Source organism: Notamacropus eugenii, chromosome 3 (assembly GCF_028372415.1).
Source record: "Notamacropus eugenii isolate mMacEug1 chromosome 3, mMacEug1.pri_v2, whole genome shotgun sequence".
NCBI lineage: Eukaryota > Metazoa > Chordata > Mammalia > Diprotodontia > Macropodidae > Notamacropus > Notamacropus eugenii.
Window position 1 is genome coordinate 327,143,603 of NC_092874.1, and position 15,203 is coordinate 327,158,805.

Below are 15,203 nucleotides of genomic sequence, written 5' to 3' on the forward strand. Positions count from 1 at the left end.
TCTAGCTAGTCTATGTGAGAGGACTTGATAGCAGGTCTTTAGCACCAATGCCAGCCTCTTTTTACAAGTATTATTTTCATTGCACAGATGGAGAAACTGTCAGGAAGGCTGTCATAGATCTGGAGCTGTAACGGAACTCTGAGACCCTCTAATCCAATCACCTTTTACAGATGAACAAACTGAGGCCCAGGGAGAATAAATGACTTACCCAAGGTTACACAGGTAGTAAGCATCCTAGGTAAATAAGAACCCAAGTGACTTTCTAGTCAGTACTCTTTCCTTCTATCACATGTCTAGTAAGGGGCTAAAATCTAGATCTTCTGATCTCAGCTCCATTGTGCATTCCATTCCACCAAGCTCCTGCTTCAAAGGAAAGATAACTTAATTTATTACTTATATGACCTTGGGTAATGTCTTTGAGATCCAGTTTCCTCATCTGTAAAAGGAGGGGATTGCATTAAATGAGTGTGGGTTCCATGCTTTGAGTATTGTATAAAACTAATTTTGTGACCCAAAAACGTATTCCTTAAGTGAGTGTCACCATAGGATATATCCAAGTGGGAAGATTAATTTGTAATCATACCAAGAAAGTGTGACTCTGAAGAGTAAGAAATTAACAAAGTGTTCTATGTGAAACATCCCCAGTGCTAATCTCAAAATGAAAGTACCCAGCTGTTGTCCTTGTTAAGCCAGTGCTGGAAATGAAGACTGTCAGTCTTCAGATCTGGCACAGCCAGAGGAGATTTGATCCCACCGTACTGCCTGTGCCAAGTGTGAAAGGTTCCCTTGAAAATCTACTCTGTCAGCACCCCCTTCCCTCTATGTTCCACCGTGTCTTTAAGATATGGGTCCTGTCTCTGTCACTCAAGACTCCTTTTATTAAGCACATATATGGTTAGATGATACTTTAAGCACCAAATCTCCAAGCTTAAGCAAATCTACTTACCACCAAAGCACCACACACAGTTTTCTGTCCCCTTCTCTTCTCACTTTTCATCTGCCCACCCCTCTCTTGACTGTTCCATTTGACTTTCTTGTACCTTCCATGAGATTGCCCTCCATGCTCAGCATGGACTAGTGCCTTCCTTTTATCTGCTGAATCCTACCCCAAACACCTGTCAGGAGGCAACAGAAAAGTTCTCTCATGATGCAGTTGTCATTACACCAGCCCTGAAGGCCAAGGACATACTGTTGGTGTTTTCCTGTTGATGTAGTGGAAAGAGCTCAGGGTTTTAGAGTCAGGAGACTTGGCATCTGCAGTTCAGTCTCTGATACTTACTGCCTAAGTGATCTTGGGTAAGTCACTTAGCCTTTCTGAACCTCTTTTTTGCCATCTGGAAAATGAGGAAGATGATAATAGTTATATTACCTAACCCACAAGGCTTGGGAGAGAAAAAAAATTAAAACTTAATGCATTACAAAAATGTGAGTCCTTATTTCATTCCCTATTTTTCTTGCCCTCTTGTTTCTTCATACAAGAGACTCCCTTTAATATTATCTTCCCTTTTTAGTTTTAAACTTCATTTTTATATTGAATTCCAAATTTTCTCCCTCCCTCACCAAGTCTGTCACCCATTGAGAAAACAAGAATGATATCTATTACACATATGAAACCATGCAAAACATATTTCCATATTAACCAAGTCTGAAAAAAAGAAAAAAATATGCTTCAATCTGCACTTTGAGTGTATCAATTAATACTGCCTTCAAAGTTCTGTAGGATTTCATTATAAATGAGGTAGTAATATAATAAAGTCAATTCTAATATTTCCAGCAATGAACTTTTTTAGTCATGGTCCAAGATGGACCTCCATTATAATACAGTATAAAATCCACCTAATAAAAGGTCATATTATAGTGAGATATCCATCAATTTATAGTCACCCCAAATTCTCCCTTTCTTACCAGATATTTTCTCTCATAAAGGAGAGAGGAACACAAGAAGTAAAAGCATTTACTATTCACTTACTATGGGCAGTTAGGTGGCACAGTAGATAGAGCATCAGCCCTGGAATCAAAAGACCCCAGTTCAAATCCAGCTTCAGATACTTACTAGCTGTGTGGCCCTGGGCAAATCACTTAGCCCTGTTCGCCTCTGCTTTCTCATCTGTAAAATGAGTTAGAGAAGGAAATGGCAAACCACTCCAGTATCCTTGCCAAGAAAACCCCAAAGGGGGTCACAAAGAGGCAGACATGACTGAAATGACTCAACAGCAAAATGAACTTAATAGGTGTAACCAGGCACTGTGCTTATTTACATACGTACATTGCCCTCAATTGCTATTGCTGAGAGGCTGAACCAAGAAGTCCCATCAGTACCACTACCACTAGCAATTTAGAATCACAGTATCTTGGTGTATAAAGAGATCTCATAGGTCATGTAGTTCAACTCAACCCTGAATAGGAATTCCTTTTATAGAACATATACATTCATTTTCCACTTAAACACCTCTGGTGATTGGAAATTCATTTCCTTTCCAAGCAATCCATTCTACTTTGGGATACCTCTAGTTCTTGGTAAGTTTTTCCTCTATATTAAGTCTAAAATTTGTCTTCTGCAATTACCATTTATTCCTCCAATTTTTGTCCTCTGTGGCCCAAGCTGATGAAGAAGGTTCAACTCTGTTTCACATGGATATGCATAGTGCTGGTAGACCTAAACATTCATTTCCCATTGAGCTTCTGATAACTTGTAAAAACAGTAGTAAAATACTGAGTGACTTTCAGCAAACAAAGTTATACACCTCTTCGACTGATCCCATATCACTAACAGCTAAAGAAACTCCTCAAAGAAAACATTTTTAACTGGGGAAAATATGCCATACTGGCTTTCAAAAAATGAGTTTATGGGAGTATGCAAGTAAGAGTAGTATATCCTTAAGAAATATTTTAGTTGCTTTTCTGTTTATGCGTTTGGTTGGGTTTTTAGGAACAGGGATTGTCACTTCCTCTCAAAAAAAAAAAACTAAGTAAAATTACATAAAATCCCATTCCATGAAGTACTAACTAGGACATCTAAGATGTCAACATTGAAGTCTGGTGTGTGTGTGTGTGTGTGTGTGTGTGTGTGTGTGTGTGTGTGTGTGTGTGTGTGTATGTGTTTCCTAGCAAGGATGCCAGCAATTGTCATTGGCATCTATTCTCTGGGATTAACACATCCATCTTTCAAAAACTGTTGGAGATCAAAACTACCCAGTTCTGAATTCTCAGGTGTTTATATAGAAATACAAACACTAAGCCAGATTTTCTCATCGCCCAAGGGCACCTCTGAAGACAAAATGAATTCCAAGTAGACACTTAGTGCATTATAGAACACTCTAGCAAGCTATCATTGTAGCCTGAGTTCATGGCAATTCCAAAGTCTCCTAACATACAACCAAGGAATTAGCTTAATATGGGTGATTTAGTCTTGAGCTTAGACTTTCCCTTTACATGGAGTGTTAGTGAAAGATCATTCTCTTCCACCAGCAATCATCATAACTATTCCCAAAAGAGCTTTCCTTTGCAGGACAAGAAAGCAGCAATTACTGAACAAGAATGGAATGTCTGGCCATGTAGCTGGCTAAGAGTCATAGATTCAGAACTGAAAGGGACTTGCAAGGTCACCTAGTCCAACCCTCTCAATTTATAGGCAGCTAAGGGCCATAATGGACAGAGGACTGAACTTGGAAAGCCTCAGTTCCGATCTTGCCTTAGATACCTACTAGCTATGTGGATGGATCTATCTTGGCAAGTCACAACCTCTCAGACTCAGTTTACTCATCCTGAAATGGAGATAATAGCACCTTCCTTGCAGGGTTGTTGTGAGGACCAAATGAGATATTTGTGAAGTGCTTCGCAAACCTTTTTGTTGATCGATATCAGTCACATCCAACTCTTTATGACCCCATTTGGGGTATTCTTGGCAAAGATACCACAGTGGTTTGCCATTTTCTTTTCCAGCTGATTTCACGGATGAGAAAACAGAGGCAAATGAGGTTCTGTGACTTGCCCGGGATCATATAACTAGTAAGTATCTTGAGGCTGGATTTGAACTGAAGTCTTTCTGACTCCAGGCCCGGTGCTCTATCTACTGTGCCATCTACCTGCTCAATTGCAAGCCATAAAGCTCTAAATAAATACTAGCTATGATTATTAGTAGACTTAAAGATGAAATGACTTGTCCAAAATTAAAGAAGTAGCAAGTGGTAGAGTTGGAACCAAAGTCCTCTGGACTCCAAATCCAGCCTTCTTTCCACTGCAGCACATCTGCAGCATCCCTCTCCGAAGGACCTTAATGGAATGTCTTTTGAAGTAATAGCATGACAGCATCCCTATAACGGTCAGGAAAGGCAGCCCCTATCACAGTGGAGTTTTTGTTCCAGAGCAGAGCTTAAATATGTGGGAAATACTGACTTAGCAAGCTTCTAAGGAAAAGAGAAATCACTGTAGGAGCAGGGGGACCTCACATATACACATCCACTTGTAAGAGTAATCAATCCATTTATGTGTGAAGTATGGCTGGAATAGCAAATGCTGTAGCTGGATCACTTGAACCCTTTCTTAAAGAAAGTATTCTGAATTAGTTGTTCTAAGCATCCTACGCCCTCTTCCCAGATCTGTCTCTGGGAGATGAAGAAGTTTGGCAAGGCAGACATTTCCTCCCTCCCAAGAAAATACTTCATAAGTGTCATTCCTCTTTTCAATGTTCACTGATTGATTCATGGGTTTCCCACAACCCCCTCCAGAAGAATACAGCCACCACTATCCCAGCACAATGAGAAAGACAGAAAATAATGTCAGCACTAAACTAAAGCTTTCTCTTCTCATGTAAACTACAGCCTTGAGTGAAAAGTATTTGAATAGATGAGGGCCCTTTCCTTGTGCCTAAGGACATAACCTACAAAAGATGACATTAAATACTAATGAGAACACTTTGCAATTGTGTGACTCATTAGGAATGTGACAAGGTCACACAGGCTTCTCAGTGTGAAGTGATACGACCCACTCATGTGTTTTCCAAATTTCTCAGCCTTGAAAGTCAAAGGGCTGCTGGGGGTAGTGGGATGTGACAGGGTAGAGCTCTCCAGTGCACCTGTGCCAGAGTGATGAGAGAAGCTGAGGTAGGGGGAGGGAAAAGAGGGGAAGAATAATAATTTTTTAAAAACTTGGGCCTGAAAGTTGCCTCACATATGCTCAAAGTATCTTTTCTCTGTCTCCAGGCTCCGCTGTGAATGGGCTCAGAGACTGGAAAGGAGACTCAAGATGCTCCAGCAGTCCCAGGAATTACCCAAGAAGTCATCCCTACTCCCAATCAAATCTTTCCACCTTGTCGATAAAACAGTAGCCTAAAGTTATAAATCAAATGGTAATAGGAAAAGCACTGCTTCACGGGGAGTGAAAGCCTCCTTAGGAGATTTCTGTGGAGCAGTGAAAAGATGAAGCCCAAGTCGAATGTTGGGCAGGAATTTTAAAGTGTTAATTTGAGATATGTGTGTCACATAGGAAGATGCTCAATATGAAATTGTAGCCATGTTTATTGTTTCGTTCAGATCACAAGAGAATCCTCGTCATGATGTAGATTTAGCTGTTCTATGGATCAGAATCTGTCTCCCCCAACTTAAGTACTGCAACTGAAAGAAGACCAGTCTTGGAGTCTGGGAGACCTGGGTTCAAGTCTTTCATCTGGTTGTGTGACTTTTTAACCTCTCAAAGCCCCCTGGTAATTCTCTAAGATTAGAAATCACAGATGAATTTTTGACTGACATTGCTGGAGGGAGTTTCCAAATTAGAAGTTCTCCATACCCATGAACCCAAAGGAAAAGAACAACGTCCTCTCCCTGCCCACCACCTCTACATACACACACAAATCTCACAGTTCTTTTCCCTGACACCAAAGTTTATCAATGACTACACTCTACTTCTTGTCCTGTTCAGTTCCATGACTTCTCTTTCTTCGTAATTTAAGGAAAATTTGTCTAGCATTAATGCTCAAAATTAACTCAAAAGGAATTTTAGCACAGGAAACACCAATAAAACTATACTTAACTATTCTTCAATTCTTTCTTCTAAATGTGCTTACAAATACTTCTTTTTATCCATGTAGTAACCCTATGAGATAGATGAAGCAAGTACCATCATTCTCATTTTTTGTAGTTAAGTAAATTGAAACATAAAATAGAGAGATTAAGGACCATAACACATGGTACAGATCTACCTTTGAAATGGGAATCAGAATACCTAGATTTGGGTTCTGGCAGGGACACTTCCTAGCTTTGTGATGGTGGAAAAGTCATTTAGCCTTACTAAACCTCAGTTTCCTTGTTATGTATAGAAATTAGTAGTTAAATCTTACAGATAATTTGAAGTTACCCTATAAAGTTTAAGTGACTTGCCCAGGGTCACACAGCTGGTAGGTATCAGAGGCAAGATTTGAATACAGGCTCCAAGTCCAGGATTCTAGTCACTAAACTGTGTTAGATCTTCCTAAATGATAAAAACGTCATAGGATTGTAGTGAGGAAAGGGCTTTTGTAGACTTTAAAGTGATTTATATTAACAGCTCTTTCTTATCTTTTTCCATGAGGTTTAGCTAGTAATTAACCAGGTAAAAGTCACTACCCTCCTATTATTCTTTTATATTTAATGTTCTAATATAGGTAAATAAATAACTGACTCTTACAGTTTGATTAGAAGTATTAGAATATGAATTCATCCTCTGTGGCTTTACTGAAAGCTTCCTCTCATAGGAGAACAACAGGTATGATATGCAGGAAATCCTAATCCCATTTTTCTTATCTGTCCTGCTAGGTCCCTATACTTTGAAAATTTTTAGTTTTGTCTTGTCTGAAATTCTGGCTCATATTCATTTATGAAAATATTCATTTTCAAAATAATTTTGGATTTCAGCTGTGGTTTTGTCCTCTATTTCATTAATAGCTGGAATTTACAGAATCTGCATTTCAGATTTTACTGGATCCTCCAATTTCATCAAATTTGGATTTAGGGGAAAAGATGTCTTTATTATTTATTTTTTTCAATTAACAAAAATCTATTCTCTCTCCCTCCTAATACTCTCCTCCTACCTCATTGGAAAATGAGAGAGAAAAAATAAAACCTTGTAACAATTATTAATAGTCAAGCAAAATTCTCCCATAATTTATGTCCCAAAAACCCCCATGTCTCTATTTGTACCCTGTCTGTCTCTTCTGTTGAGATATGAGTAGTATGTTTCCTCATGGGTCTTCTGGAATCATAAAAGGTCATTGTATTGATGAGATTTCTTGAGTCTTTCAAAGATTTCTGACTCTACAATGCTGCTGTTACTGTAGGAATTCTGATGAAATTTTATTTTATGATTGTCCTGTACTGTCTGGCAATATCTTATTTTATAACTTGGAGCTGAGGGGAGTGTTGACAGAAAGTAACATGAAACCTTTGTCTATAACTGATGAGATCAGTTACCAATTCTATCATTTTATAATACTGGCACATAACAAAGGTATTCATGCCTTAAGTCCATTTTACGAACGTCTCTGCTCTTCTGCTTTAATGGTCAGTATCTGCACTGAAGCATTTCCAGCTGGAGATGTATTGGTATTTCTCATTCATTATTATCATGAAGTGACTTAGTCAAGATTATTGAGAGCAAAAGCTTTTAGACTTAGGGCTGAAAGAGACCTAGGTTATTGTCTAGTCCAACTCCATTTTACTGAACCCTAGAGCCATTAAATACTAGTTCACCTTACTGCTAGTTCGGTGCTCTTGATGGATCTACTCTTATAAACTAATTTCTAGTTTTAATGTCATTGAAGTATGTAATGTTCAAGATCAGGCTATAAAATCATCTGCTGAATATTCACTTGGTCACTGCTGCTACTGCTTGGAAGATCTCATCGATAAATAAAATTCTGAGATAGTATGTTAATTAAAAATATGAAAGTTATGCATCAATAGACATGACTTGCACAGTAGTAAGATGCAGGGAAGTAATTTTATATGATGGTATATTTAGAATGGAATTAGTGTCTTCATGACTTCATGTTTTAATTTTTTTGGAGCACACTCACAAAGTGTGTGTTCGTGTTAAAATTAGGAGGTGCAATATCTTCCAGAACATTTGTGTTTATGCCTTACTATCACGTAGTGATGATCTCACTCACCCTTTGGTATCCAGACCACCTCCTTTGACATTAAACTCTTTGATGCTAAACACTGTCTTGGTCATGGAGAATCCTAGTGATTTCTCAACCACATTTTTTCTATTTTTAGCATCCACCTTTTCTTTGTGAAAGGTTAAGTAGAAGCTCTTGAGGTCAAAAGGCAAAAAGTGGAGAACAAAAGAAAAGAAAGAGAAGGAATCAATTGTAGGTAGAAAAGGCATAAGTTATGGGCACAGACAGTAAGAGAAAAATATTAATGAGTCAGCGTTGTTTATCTTTTTCATATTTTTTCAGAAAATAGGCCAATATGGTAGACAACACAGGTGTAATAGAAAGAGCAGTGGTCTTGGATTCAGAAGTCATGAATTCAAGTATCAGTTCTAACACTTGCCAGCAGTGTGCCTTCTCTGAACCTCAGTATCTTCATCTGTAAAGCAAGGATTTGAATATTTGCACAAAATATCTCACAGGGTTGTTGTGAGGAGTTTTGAAAGTATGAAGTATCATATAAATAGGAATAATTATCAAATAAGAAACAAGTCTAAAGTAATGTAATTAAGAGCATAGCTACAAACACTGCCCAAGAAACCTCTATGCTTCTTCTATGCTGGGGAAGAAAACCACTCTCTCTCAGATCTATTTACTTACTAAGAAAGTACGAGGAAAACTTTTCTGAAATGTTAGGCTGGGATCCCAGAAAGTAAATTTTTCCCTAAAATTTGCTTTTGAAGGCAAAGAACTGATTTTTAAGAAGAATGTTGGAATTCAATTAATGAAACTATCAGTAAAAGTTATGTTGAAAATAGGAGTTCAAGTTAGCCTCATGCTCACAGAATTAACTGCCTTTAATAACTTCTCAGCTCAAGATAAAGACAATCAGTGGTATTTCCTGTTCTGAACACTAGGTGAAATATAGTTTCCCAAGTCTTAAGACTTGTTGGAAATGCCATATAGTCAAATATGGAGCCCTATGCCATAGAAAAATGTATTTCTAAAAATGCTGTTCTTAGCACAGTGATCATATTTTTAAATTTTCACCAAAGCCTTTTTGTAAATTAAGTCTCTGTGTTGTGCCTGATTTGAATGTACTAAACAACTGTGAATATGGGGAGCATTTGTCTGTAAGTCTAAATGTGTATCAGTTGGATGAACATGGCTTTGAAATATGGTAGAAATATTCAATAAATATCAAGGTTATGTTAATCTTTGGACTGTCTTCTTCATACAAATATAAGCTGTTCAATTCTGACCCCTATTCAAAACTCGAGCAAACAAATATAAAAGTCAGACAGAGAGGGCAAAAAACAGGAATATCTTTACATTTTATTCTGTTAAATCTTTAGGTAATGTCCCCATCATTTCTTTGGTCAAATATACTTTGCTCTATTTCTCATATTTACCAAAATCATAGCTCATTCATTTTTGTAATATACTTGTAACAGAGGAATCAGTATATTACTGGTGTACTTAATCGATAGTCTATAGGGAATAATGTTACTAGTACCTAAGCCATTCAGCAGTAGAAATTAGTATACATGCTGTCAATCAAGCATTTGCACATGGACACACACATCTGTTCTCACCACCCAGCACCAGAGAGGGCTATGCGGAATCAGCACTACTTCTGGTTATGGGAGAACTTAGCCCTTCCAGGAGGGTTAAAGCCATGTCGAGAGGGAGGAAGAAAATGTGGAATACAAAAAGAGGGAGGAGAAACCATGACCTAAGGGCAGGAGAGGTGGGGGAAGGCATTGCCAACACTGCTGCAAATCTATGGAAAGGTGTCAAGGAGTACAATGACAAAGCAAATGGCAATACTTATTTATGTCATTTCCACCGATAAAGTCATGTCAATTTCTGATGTTGAACTATTTGACAGTGCCAAGGGTTTTGGAGATAAACATGTCCACAGAGATTCCTTCCTGGAAGGAAGGAATGGAAGCATTGTTAATTCAAAGGATCTTGGGGTCAGGATTCTCAGCTCTCTCCATCAGGGTCAGAAAGAAAGTGATGGTGATAGCGGTAGTGGTTTCACTTGCCTAACCCATGCTGCTTCTCATCATCCCCTCAAGATGCCCTGCCATTTTATTAGCCAGCCTGGCTTGTCTGCGCCATGAGTAGTAGTTCACTAGCAATTGTTGCAGGTGGTAATGAAGATGGGTCCTTTCTCGGCAATGATTTCCCCCCTTAATAATGGCTGTGGGGATCACAACTATCAGATTGGCTAACATAACTAAACAGGAAAATGTTAGATGTTGGAGAAGATGTGGGAGAGTTGGAACACTAGTTCATTGTTGGTGGAGCTGTGAGCTGATCCAACCATTCTGGGGAGCAATTTGGAACTATGTGCCCAAAGGGCTATAAAAATATGCATACCTTTGACCCAGCAATACTGCTTCTAGGGCTATATCCCAAAGAAATCATAAAAATAGGAAAAGGAACAACATGTACAAAAAATATTTATAGCAGTTCTTTTGTGGTGGTCAACAAGTGAAGGGATGCCCATCAACTGGGGAATGATTGAACAAGTTGTGGTACATGAATGTAATGGAATGTTACTGTGCTATAAGAAATGATGAGCAGACAGACTTCAGAAAAACCTGGAAAGACTTATATGAACTGATGCTGAAGTGTGCAGAACCAGGAGAACATTATACAACGTAACAGCTATAGTGAGTAAGAACAGTTTCTGATAGACTTAGCCCTTCACAATGCAAGGAACTAAAACATTTCCAAAGGACTCATGATGCAAAATACCATCCACATACAGAGAAAAAATGAATGGATTCAGAACTCAGAATGAAGCAGACTTTTTCCTCCTTTGTTGTGTTTTGTTTTGTTTTTCTCATGGTTTTTCCCATTCATTTTAATTTTTCTAGGCAACATGATTAATATGACAATGTTTTTAATAGAAATGTATATGTAGAACTTATATAACATTGCATGCAGTCTTGGGGAGGGGGCGAAAATTTGGAACTTATGGAAGTGATTTTTGAAAACTGAAAATAAATGAATTAATAAATTTGGAGGGAAAAAAATAACAACTATAGGGGCTGAATATATTGATGCCAGACTTAATTTGTTTTTCAATCATACTTGGTCTTATTGCCCCTCAGAACTCCTGAACTCAAACAACCCACAAGTTTCAACTTCCTCAGTATCAGATAATACAGGTGTGTGCAGCTGCTTTTGGTACATAGCTTTTTTTTTTTTTTTTTTTGTGAAAAAGATGGTGAGCAAGCTGGGAGATGGTAATGCTGAGGATGTCATCTTGGATATTTTTTTCTTTGTCTCTTTCAACTCTTCTGAAAGGGAGACCAAGTCATGACCAAGGGGCAGAACCAATATTGTTGACTAGATAGAAAACAATGGCTCAAAGGGAGCTTCTGGGAAAAAGTGGCACCACCCACATGAAAGCGTGGGTCAGTCAAGAAGTACCTAGTCTCCTACTCATTAGCCCAGTGTCTACACACACACACACACACACACACACACACACACACACACACACACACACGCACATGCTACATTTAGCCCTAATTATGTTAACTACTTGCAAGACACATAGTCCCTGACCTTCTGTAGTATCTCAAATTTCACATGTCCGAAATGAAACTCATCACCCTCTCCCTATTCTTGCCCCTCCTTCAAATGTCCCACTTTGTTTGAGGGCACCACCATCCTGCCAGGGATCTATTGGAACTATCCTTGATGCTTCACTCTAGCTCATTCTCCATATCCACTTGCCACGTCTCATTGATTGGTTTTACATTCACAAAATCTGTGGCTTTGTTCCCTCCACTCACATAAGCTCCATCCTAGTTCAGGTCCTCATCACTTCTCACCTGGTCTATAGAGTTAAGGTCTTTCATTGGTCTCTATTTTTCTGCTCCTGTCTTTTTCCAAACCATCCTCCACACAGCTGACAAAATATTCTTCCTAAAACACAGGTCTGACCATACCACTCCTCTGCTAAAAAAAAAAAAAAAAATGGAATAAAATACAAATTCCTTAGTGTAGCATTGAAGGTCCTCCCAATTTGGATCCCAAGTACAATTGCAACCATTTTTCATATTGCTTCCTTTTAGAAACTCTGTCTTCTAAGTCAAACTAGACTATCAGTCACTCCCCTATCCAAACTCCATTTACCACCTCTGTGCATTTATATGTCATTGTCATTGCTTTGCATGCAATGGATTTGTTCTTCATCTCTCTCTCTCAAAACCTTTGCATACCTTTAAGACTCAACTCAGTTGTTACCTTCTCTATCAATTCCTGCCCCACACATCTTTTTTATCCTTTGAGTTGTCAGTGTTCTCTCCCTACTCAATTATCTCTGTAACATACTTATTTCTATGCCTGATTTGTCACTGTCATCTTCTCATCACTACCACCCTGCACCCCCCCCCCCAGTAGAACGGAAACTTGTTGAGGACAAGTATTATTTCCATATCTGTAAAATGGAGACTAATACCTTGTAGAACCTTCCTCACAGGGTTGTTGAGAGACCCAAATGAAATAATGTATATAAAGGCACTTTACAAACAAGTCTCTGTGGCAGTTTTAAGACTTCTAGGATAGCCTGTAAAGATGTTCATTGTTTTCCTTATGAAGAATATTTTTTAAAAATGAAAGTATAAATTCTGAGCACAGAAAAATATGAAAATGTTGACACCTTAATAACTATTAAAGCTTCATACTGCTCTAAGACTTTTGTGACACCTTATATAAATGTCGATTGTTTTCATCATGAAGTATAGACAGGAAAGGTATCAATACTGAGGAGAGAAAATCATGAAAGATATTTGTAACCTCACCCCCAATGAAATGTTATTTCAAGTCTTGTACTACAATGTGAACCTACTTCACATTACTCAGTGCCCTTGATACTGTTAAAAAAAAACAGCACCTTTGTATCAAATTATTCCCTCTGTTTTGTCATAATCTACTTGTACCTACTATTTATTCTTTGCATAGGAATCATGGCCATCTTTGTGAGTCATCAGCATTACTTTCCTCCACCTACTTTTAAATATATGGAAGGTCACACTCACAGAATTATAGCCAAGTATAAAACCAGCCACAGAAGCAGATGGACTGCCAAGCAATAATGATCCTCTTTTTATACAATCATCCCTGGTAATAAAGAAAGCTAGGGAAGACAGTGGGGGGAAATGCACCATAGTGACGAGATAGAATACGTGCAAAATTTTTTTCAAAGAATTTATTTATGTTGAGGCTATTTTAACAATGGGAGTCATAGCATAAAGAAAATGAAGATATTTTAAAGGAGCATGAGGTCCCACCTCTCCCTATCTTTCTTGTTATTGTTTGTACATATTTTTTTAAATTACCACCTTTTTTTGCTTATTTATCCATGCCCCTAGTCAAACAATATGAAAAATGAAAAATATTTAAAAACTTTAAACCTGAATATTCCAGCAAAACGAACTCCCACATCGCCTGTGCCTGATATGTCTCCCTCTGCATTTTACGTTCTTCAGTTCTCCAGCAGGAGGTGAACATGGTGTTTCATCTTTGTCTTCTGGACTTGGGGTTTATCAACTCATCTTTCTAAATGTTTTTTTCCTATTCCTTTGTCATTCCACAAATTATTCTCCTTCTGCTCACTTCATAGATATTTCCCCATTTTCTTCCAAAACTGTTCCTTTCATCACTTCTTCTGTCACAATAATATCTTATTACATAATTGATTTAGCAGTTCCCCAATAGGAAGACACCACCAAATTAGCACTCCCTTAGCCCCCCACAAAAAATATTATGCAAAAACAACTGCATCTAACAGTGTATGTGAAATTTCAAGCTCTTAGTCTATCACCTCTCTATTGAAAAGAAGAAGCAGAGGCATTTCCTCAGCTTTTCTCTGAGACCAGGATTGATTGATAAAGACTGTTAAAACTGCATTGATTTTTCAACACCATAAGCATAAATAGAGAGATCATTTTTAACACTTGCCAGACAGCCTATATACCAAAGATTCCCAGCCCTTTTATAACAGCTCTATAAAAGACCAAAGGGTCCCTTGTTTTTGGAGTTAGTTCTGAGCAGAAGCTGGCACTAAGAACATTGACCTTTTTCTTTTATAGCATGGGAGTTCTGGAGTAGTAAGATAGCTCTTGAGGGGAAGAAAAGGTTAGGACAGGGTTCTTAGTTAATATAGAACAAGATCTAATGACTCAATTCACATAGCTAACTATAATTAATTAATTCCAAGGCAAATAAGCCAGACACTGTTCCAGGCACAAGAGACAGAAATAGAAAAAGCAAGATAGTCTTTGCCCTCAACAATCTTACATTCTAATAGAGCCAAACAACACAGAGAGATGGTGGCCAGGGAGGAGTGTATTGAAGCAGGATGCCAAAGAGATACTGATTAGTCATAGTGTAATTGATCAACTGGGGTAGCTAGGTGGTGCAATGCATAGAGCACTGGCCAGGAGTCAGGAAAACCTGTGTTCAAATCTGATACTAGCTGTGCAAGTCACTTAACCCTGTTTGCCTCAGTTTCCTCATCTGTAAAATGAACTGGAGAAGGAAATGGCAAACCACTCCAGTATCTTTGCCAAGAAAAACCTAAATGGGGGCACAGAGAGTCGGACGTGACCAAAATGACTGCACAGCAACAACGATGACAATAATTGATTGATTGGCATGGTTTTTCCAGAAATGTTAGTGTTCCTTCATTACTATTCTTTGAGCTAAAACTAAAAATCAAGGTAAAGGATGGAAGGGGAGAATACAGGTCCAGGGACTTAAAGCAGCATGGTCTAGGACCAGATAAGACAAATGCTGACTAATAGGAACTGAGTCCCAGGACTGGGAGCTTGAGTTCTAATGGGAAGAAGAGGTGATGGCTAGAGTTGCAGGGGACATAACATAGAGAAAGGCATGAAGTTTCCATGTAATGTCAAACCATCCATTCATCAAATATTTGTTAATCACCTATTCCGTACATGTTATTGTATTAGCTACTATGAATACAAAGAGTAAAGCATGAGCCTTGCCCTTACAGGAGGTTATCTATGCATATAAAGAATGATAA

The 15,203-nt window shown here is 38.2% G+C and overlaps 1 protein-coding gene across 1 annotated transcript in view; it reads left to right on the top strand.

The window, feature by feature from the left end:
• Nucleotides 1-5,541, top strand: part of FAM240C (family with sequence similarity 240 member C) — a 48,524-nt gene extending 42,983 nt beyond the window's left edge. The window contains exon 4 of the mRNA XM_072596869.1: nt 5,202-5,541. Within this exon, the coding sequence (XP_072452970.1) occupies nt 5,202-5,331 (130 nt within the window). The 3' untranslated portion in view covers nt 5,332-5,541. The remainder of the gene's footprint in view (nt 1-5,201) is intronic.
• Nucleotides 5,542-15,203: the final 9,662 nt, after the last annotated feature.